Source organism: Halyomorpha halys, unplaced genomic scaffold (genome assembly GCF_000696795.3).
Source record: "Halyomorpha halys isolate HHAL.00 unplaced genomic scaffold, Hhal_1.1 Scaffold557.1, whole genome shotgun sequence".
Classification (NCBI taxonomy): Eukaryota; Metazoa; Arthropoda; class Insecta; order Hemiptera; family Pentatomidae; genus Halyomorpha; species Halyomorpha halys.
The window spans coordinates 227,648-236,427 of NW_027107650.1; the positions used below are offsets into that span (position 1 = coordinate 227,648).

General features: G+C 31.3%; 1 protein-coding gene across 1 annotated transcript in view; it reads right to left on the minus strand.

Moving 5' to 3' along the window:
- Positions 1-6,237, minus strand: part of LOC106684219 (dual specificity protein phosphatase MPK-4) — a 10,177-nt gene extending 3,940 nt beyond the window's left edge. Inside the window, exons 1-7 of the mRNA XM_067046043.1 lie at positions 6,059-6,237; positions 5,791-5,982; positions 5,378-5,509; positions 5,195-5,291; positions 4,036-4,122; positions 3,527-3,675; positions 885-984 (exon numbers count right to left, since the gene is read on the minus strand). Of these exons, the coding sequence (XP_066902144.1) occupies positions 885-984; positions 3,527-3,675; positions 4,036-4,122; positions 5,195-5,291; positions 5,378-5,509; positions 5,791-5,875 (650 nt within the window). The 5' untranslated portion in view covers positions 5,876-5,982; positions 6,059-6,237. The remainder of the gene's footprint in view (positions 1-884; positions 985-3,526; positions 3,676-4,035; positions 4,123-5,194; positions 5,292-5,377; positions 5,510-5,790; positions 5,983-6,058) is intronic.
- Between the last annotated feature and the right edge of the window lie 2,543 nt (positions 6,238-8,780).

Below are 8,780 nucleotides of genomic sequence, written 5' to 3' on the forward strand. Positions count from 1 at the left end.
GGGGTGAACTTTTACTTTTATTTCTGTGGTGGTCCCACGAAATGAAAACTTGACCCGCTACCAGGTGTTAAATAGAGTGGTAACCTGTAGATAATCCCCCCCCCAGGATGTCCAAAATGATCAGGAAGGGGGTCATAAAAAAAAAAAAAAAAAAAAAAAAAAAAAAAAAAAAAAAAAAAAAAGGACTGTCCTAGCTTCCATCAGCTACGATTGTTCTGGGATCTGTCGCATTTAATGGTTGTCACACTCCTTCAATTTTTTTTATCATCAAATTTATTTAATTATGTGTTCTTTTATTTTAAATACTTACATAACATTTTTTACATATTCAAAATGTTTTATAAAAAATGTGGTGATACACAATAACTTTCTAGAGCCCTTATTCAGTTATAAAACCTGCAAAACATTCATGTTTCAGCTGATTGCATACATAGATTCAGTGATCAGTGTGTGACAACAATAGTCATCATGGTTTAAAAAATAGGTATTTAAACTTTATTTGACTAAATATTAAATTATATAATGCTAGTTTAAATTAAAATAAAAAAATTGTGGTTTACCAGGGGAGCACCTGCGGTCAAAGTGTTAAGTACTAGCCCTTGGGACAACCACAGAAATTAAAGTTGATCACTCAGGTCAGATTCAAACTGCCACCACTGCAGACCAAAGCCAGTCAAAGTTGGCACTTTAACTCGCTCGACTACGAATGGACCTGGTTTTCCAGGGTAGACCCCATGGTCTAAGTGCTAAATAACAATGAAATAAGTAGAACTTATTGGTGGCCTTCACTCCAGACTGCACCCCTCCCCTTCTTGACCATCTTTCCCTCATGTTTATCCACATTCAAAAACAAACACGTCCTAAAAACAATTATACATTAATACCTGCAATGGTAACATTTATAAACGAGGGGGTCCGGTTTAGCTGTCACCAGAGCTGGATCTGGCCGGATAACGTCGTTGCAGTCTGTTGGCAAGATCTTAACTAGAAAAAAAAAAAAAGACAAAAAGTTTAATTAAATCATATAAACAAGGTGATATTATCCTCAAAATTGATTCAAATAACACCTTTATAATACGTAAATATAAAATAGTTTTTTTTTTTTTTTTTAAACAAAACAGTGAATTAGAACTAATATAAAAGAAAGAAATAGAGTGAATTAAAACAATGGAGTAAATTTAAAAAAATTTGTTTGGCTTATACACAAAATTTTATTATAGTAGGTAATGTAATAAAGAACAATAAGGATCCAAGTTTGATAAAGCTCAAGATTTATTTAGCGCATAGATAAACCTGGTGATGAGTTAATAGTTGTCCGTGTATAATATATATGAGGAGAAGATAGTTGGGGTTCGGTCAGTGAAGAATACAAATAAGTATAAATTTATTTATTAGTGCCAATGATTCAGCCAGAACTTCAGGCCTTCATCAGAGCATTTGGAGCGAGGTTCCAGCACCAAAAACTCTACTCTTGGTGTTAGGACATACATGAGGTACGTTCCTCCTCTCCTATCTTTGTTTTCAACACAGTTTTTCACTAAAATGGACATTTATTATTCCGGACATCACCATCGACTACTCACATAATGGCCAATAGCATCAATGTTTATTTGATGGATCAGAAAAAATCAAGAATCAATTGAGAAAACTACAAAGAATTTACATAGAATATTAATTTAAATTATATTGAAAAATAATAATTTAAATTAAAAAATTTATTTTAATACATTAAAAGGAACATTATAGTTTAGCTGATGGGAGAATTAGTGATATAAATAGTTTTTAAATCTTCAGAGAACATTATTTTATATATTATGTGAGTGATAATGGGTAGCTCATTGGTAAGGTAGTGTGCTACTAACTCCAAGATAATTATTTTCTGTTTCACTGTAGCTGTGAGTCAGCCCTGTGGATTCGGGAGCCCTCCAGGCTTCAATCAGCCTCCTAAAGTGGGTACTCGTAATTAAATAAAAATCTGACAGTTGAGCGTGATTCTGACCAAATCATTTACTTGCAACAACTATTATATATACTATACTATTATATAGTAACAGTACTTCCTTACAAAGTACAGGACCCCAAACCCTTCATGGGTTGTTGCGGTACAGATTTCATTTAATATTATGTGATTTGACTAATGGTGATGTCCCTCGGGTTTGGAATAAAGAATGTCAATTTCAGTAGAAAATGGTGTTCAAAAGACAAAGAAAACAAAGATGGGAAAGGAGGAATGTGTATATATTTCTTTTCTTTTACTAAGGTTTGACTTATGTTTTTATTGTGTTCTTTTAATACATATTGTAATATCCTCTTTTTGAGTAAATAATATATTTTTATGTATAAAGGATTTTTAATATGTTTTTATTTTATGTATCATTTCAATATTGTTTATTTGCTTTTTTAAACCAAAAAGAAAGCTAAGCAATTTCAAATCAATAATCAAAATTCAAAACAAAGAAGATGGTGCATGTCCATTCAAAAGTCCATTAAATCGTGGCCATGTCGAGAAGATTCAAATATTTCAAAAACTAAAATTTTAACTTCCCATCTTCATTGAAATTACAATACATTTAAGAAAAAATAGAAGTTAAGAATAAGTGTTCAAGAATAATGTTCATAAAGAAAATCATAAAAAGAAATTCAATACTGTAGTGCTACAATCAATGTTGAGAACGAGCGCTTAGAGCCTAGACGAAGGGGAAGGGAGAAAACTTGGTTTTTGGAATTCTTTCGTTGCTTAGGCACGGGCGGAGAATGATGTTTCCTGGATGAGGAGGGCCTCATTCATCTTTTGTCTAGCTCAAGAGGAGACATCTTGAAAAAGATGACATCGAAAAGAGTCCTCCAAGAAGTGAGTTTGAAAACTGTTAGAGAACCAATGCTTTGTATTTTTAGTGTTTGTTTGCAGAAAGATTGCCAACAGTCAATGTTAGTTGAGAAAATCATCAAAAGAAGATTCTATGAAATTGGTTAGTTTTGTTCTACCTAAAATTAAATACATTTGTAAAAGAGGTATTAATTTAAATTAAGTGTTATTAAAAATAAGTGTTCTGATTGCCTAGAAACCCGCCCTGAGATTAAGAGTCTATTATGTTATAAAATTTAAATAAAATTCTATTATCTATTTAATACTAAAGTTTTTAATTTGAAACCAAGCTATCTTTTAGATATGAGAATTAAGTCAAAACTATATAAAATTCCATTTATTTTATTTTTATCATTACAATATATTGCTGATTTGGCCAGAACCAGATACCAATCCCTCCACGATCAACTTCCCGACCACCCAAACCCACTTGTTTCTAACCTGAATTCCCCTTCATTACCTGATAATCCTCCTAGGCATCTGAAAAGAAGATGGCCTCGAGATCTTCTCCTCTAGAAATGTTACTGGAGTTCTATCAATGAGTATCATGCTATTTTATAACTGACAGCAAATTTACTGGTTGTATATATTTTAATACAGTTGTAAATATCATAAATAAATTATTAAAAAAAAAAAAAAAAAGAATATTTGTGACATTACCTTTGGTCATGAATTCAGAAGCAATTCTCATCCTGAACAATCTCCAATCCAACAGCTTTCTGTCAATGGAGTAGCCCATTTTTTCATAAAGCCTTAATTGATTGATAAAACCATTGTTCGGGCCAACCGTAGACCTCTTGGCTTTGACCCTGAAATTTAAAAGGTATTTTTTTATTTTAAACTATCATTTATCTAGAGCCTTGTTTTCTATAAAAATTGTCTATTTTCCTGTTTTCATAGTAGAGCTGGAAAGATAGATAATATTTAAACATGGTAGATATTCTAACCAAAGTGAGAGAGCCGAAATTAATCCTGCAATTCCAACATAAAGTATAAATCAGCCTTTCAAGTTCAGATGCGTTCTAAAATATATTTTCTAAATTTGCTCTGGTACACTATGTTATAATTTACTCAATTTTAAGGAACTTCAAATTTAATTACTGAAGCCTATATAAAAGAAAGCTGCAATATGTGTTTTATCCCCCTATGGATAAAAAACAACCACTTACCTATCAAGTGCCTGAGGATAGGATATGCAATATTTTTTCATCAGGAAAGCGATAACAACCGAACAGCTTCGAGAAACACCAAAGTAACTGAAAAATAACAAATTAGATATTATATATTTATTTTAATTGTAATAAAGATAGCTGGGAGTGTAGCCAGGAAACACATAGTAAAGTCAAACTTAATGAGCACTGATGATTTAATCTACAGGTAACAAACCTATTCGAACTATGGTGGAATTTAAAGTTTTAATTTTGTGGGACCACCACAAAATAAAAGTCAATTCCCTGGATTTAAACCAGCTACAATCGTTCTGGGTACTGCCTTTTATTTTTTTTATTTTTTTTTTTTTACAGATTTTTATATTCCATCAAATTTTTTTTATTTTCGAAAGGTTTTTTCACAAATATTTTTATTTTTACAAAATTTTTTTTTTTAATTTGTTTTGGAATATATCACATTGTCTAAATGTTTTATAGAAAATATGATGATAAACAATAACTTTCTAGAGTCCTTCAATAATTCAATGAAAAAAACAGCAAAACATTAACGTATCAGCTGATTATATGTATAGATTCAGTGGCATATAAGGGTGACAACAATGTTTTGTTGAAATTAAAATACAGATATTTAGACTTTATCTGGCTAAATATTGCATTTTACATGTTATATATTGATTATTTAAATTAAAATAAAATAAAATACAAAAAAATAGTTGTTGTTCCAGGGGAGCCCCTGCGATCAAAGTTTTAACCCTCCATCAGAGGCAAGCGAAACAAGTTGTATTAATTATAAGATGAAGATAGTCCCTGCAAGACAATATCAATACTACTGAGCCATTATGCAATACTAACATTTAAGGAAAAAAAGACAATATAACATTTATTTAAGCTGTTTCAAATTTTTAATGAGTCTATAGGAAAATAAGTATGATCCTTTTTCCCGTTAGTTTCGCATTTACAGTAAAATAAAAAATTCCAATTTAGACTGCAGTAAATTTGCTAATAATTTTTTGGAAAAGCTTAAAACAATAGAAATGATTAATTATTCAGGACAGAGTGACTACATAAAACTAGTTACATAATATAGGCTTTTCCATATGCCGGGATAACAAGATTATTGATTCCCATTAAGAATTACATAACACAATTCGAAACTTACCAGTGAACTAAAACAACACCAGATAGTTGGCCTTCAGATATGAACTTATAAGTATTGTCGAAATTGCTCAAAATATCTTCATGTGGCATGTCAGTCACTAAAACAAAATTCGAAAAATATTTCCAGCAAAATGTCAATTAAAAGAATAATTTTAAATAATTAAAATTAAATTAAAAAACATACACTGGATGTACATTGACGTCATTCCAGGTAAAGATATGATGTTTCGTGGAAGAGGGCAGGAATCTACAGTTAATATGTGGTTGCATTTTATAGATTCTAAGAACTCCTTGTCCACAGCAGCACTCAAGTTACCTAAACCATAGATTAAGAGCAAATGTAGAAGTAAAAGTTTAAAATTAGGAAACAAATAAATATGTGGAAAAGAAATACTGTAATTAAAAATAAAATGATTGTTTTACTTGATTAAAAATTATCTCATGGTAAAACCTTGTCAAGAGATGTATTCTTAATAAATTTTGAAGGCTAAAATATAACACAAAATAAATTGGCCAAAAAAACAAATGAAATATAACCAAAATAAAACCAGCTACTTAACAATAGAATACAATAACATTACATAGTTAGCCACTTACCCAACCAAAGTCCATTTTCAATACAATCAGCGCTTGTTGGACCAGGTGTAAAATCAAATCTACTTAATTCTTGTAAGCCTGCCATTTCAAAATAAACTGAAAGGTAGATCACTGCATCAAATGACAACAATGAAATCTAAATTCAAACGTATTTAATTAAAGGGAACCGGGAAGAAACGAAAACACAGTCACCTGAAATATGAAAAAATAGAAACTGAAAATCATTATCATAGACAACCTACAGATATAAAATAATTAAGTTAAGTACCTAATAATATTGGTTAAACGCAAAAATCTTGTGTGATTTGATAATCAGTATAAAAGGGGGTGATTTTCCTTGTCAGTCCAAAACATACACAAAACAAACAGACTAGAGAAGTTTAAGGCAGTTTTGTATTGATTACTCTGCTTTTCCCTCCATTGTCAAGAAACATCTTCAAAATCTGCCAAATAAATCGATTCTATCACATTGAATCGATTATGAGTTGAACAATTTAGAATAATCGAAAATAAAGAATTTAATGAGCTATAATAACTTTAGCAATTTCGAAATTTGAAATTAAGAATGTATACTCATCATAATATGCGCGATAAAATAAAAAAAAGAATTGTTTTTGACTATAACTTGGTACAAAACTGTATTTGTAGCATAATTATTACTTTTATAGAGGGGGGAGTTTAAATATCCTATCTTCGATAACAGTTCTGTCCTTTAGTAACTTGCTCGTGGAGATATTAATTAATATTTTGCTATCGGCAGGTCGTTGTTAGAGCTGTTCGTAGCTGAGGGAGTTGAGGTGTCTGTTTTAGCAGCCTGGGAACTACTGCGGTGTCGGTTCTAATCATGCCGGAGGGGGGGGGGATTTACTTTTATCTCGTGACGGTCCCTCGGAATAAAAACTTAATCCTCCCACCTTAGGTAAAATAGTTTGGTTACTTCAAGATAATCTCCCCCCCCCCTCGTGGGTCAGAAATGGCCTGGTAGGGTATTATACAAAAACATTAGGTTGTTGTTAAGGCCCTGGTATATTACTATTTATATATGATCTAACAGGATTTAATTTAAGATTTTAATAAAACTTTACTAGGTATGAGCTGGATCATAGCCTCTGTCCACTTTGGAAATTACATGCTTATTTTTATAATTAGTAGTGTTCTATGTATGTAATAGCCACATTTTATTTATTTTTATATCTGCAGAGGTTGTTTTCTTTCACTAAATGTTAAATTGTTTATTTTTAATTTTATTATTTAGATCAGAATAAATCTATATTAATATTTAAAATATTTTCACATTTTAAATTTTCTATGTATGTAATAGCCACATTTTATTTATTTTTATATCTGCAGAGGTTGTTTTCTTTCACTAAATGTTAACTTGCTTATTTTTAATTTTATTATTTAGATCAGAATAAATCTATATTAATATTTAAAATATTTTCACATTTTAAATTGTTTATTGATTTAATTTTGGGGGGGTCTGTGATCTATTGAGTATTCGCAAAATCAATGAATTATTTCATCTGTTATCAACTCATTAGAAAGTATCAATATTATTGTTAAATTAAAATATAATTATTTTGTCTACTAACTCCTAGAACTCGAGTTCGAACCGGCTGTGGCAGATATTTTTGTTTCACTGTGGCCGCGAGTTAGCTGTGGGATCCACCCAGCCTCTTGAAGTGGGTACCCTTAATTGGGTAAAAATCATGACTTTGATTCGAGCGTGACTCTGACCAAATCACCTCTTTGCACAACCGTTGGTCTAGCAACAGTATTTCCTTAAAAAGTAATGCACTTCTGACCCTTCAGGCTTTTTTTTCCGATCCCTTTAAAACAGAATAAAAAACAATATATTAGTGGTTGCTTTATGTATGGAAAAACATAAATCAGGTCAAGTATTACCTCTTTCTACCTGTGGTACTTTAAGGTTACGGTGCAATACTTATCTCGTTACTGTGAATTGTCCATTTTATATGACCCTACTAGAAAATATCTGGAGGTGAGGGGCTTCCTCATGTTGATTACGCATAGAAGAGAGAGATAAAACAGTTATTATTAAAGACAAAAGATAATGATAACAATAATAAGAAAAACCGTCAGAATTCGAAAAGAAGTGTGGGGGGGGAAGAGGAGAGAGTGCATAAAAAAAGGAGTTATATGGTAATGTTTACAGGGTTTTTGGAACCTTTCCTGCCCTGCCACCTCGCAGGAAGGGGGGATGGGGTGATAGATTGGAAAACTGGATTGAAGGAAACAGGGAGACTGTCAAAGAATTTTATGTGTCTCCGTGTGATGTGTTGTACAGTTTCTAGCTGTAGTTCGTTATGAATTCATGGGTTGTAGTGTTACAAATAATTATTTTGTACTCAATTTAGTATTTGAATGAGAGAGGTAAAGGCAGTTTTCAGGATCTCCAATATCAAGCGGCAAACTCCTCCAGTTGCACAAATTTTCAAATAAAGTTTAAAAAAACCAAAGAAAAACGAAATTTATTTGAAAGTTTCTCACCAAAATTGACTTTTTTCATTTCTGTGGTGGTCTTACGAAATGAAAACTTGACCCTCCGCCATGGTTAGAATAGGCTGATTACCTCTAGATCCCCCCCACTCCGTATGTTGGAAATGACCACGGAAGTGGGTCATTAAAACAGAAAAAAAAGTTGTTCCCGTCCGAAAAGAATCCCTCGGTTACCTGTGTAATCCTTTAGTTATTCATAAATTCTTTAATATTTTGTATTTATCTCTTGTTTATTATTCCTAGCAATAAGAACTGTTTTGTTTTTAAAATAAAAAAAATTAAAGTTACTTTAGGGAAAGAATTTCTTTTTTTAAATTACTAATTAGGCCCTCTCAGACTATTTCAAGGAGGATAAAGCTTTGCTGATATAAAAGACCATTTAATTCTACATTGACAACGCCAGTATAATCAAATTCGTTAGTCATTTTCGAGAAAATCGAAAATAATTGTAAAATCGATTCTATAAATTG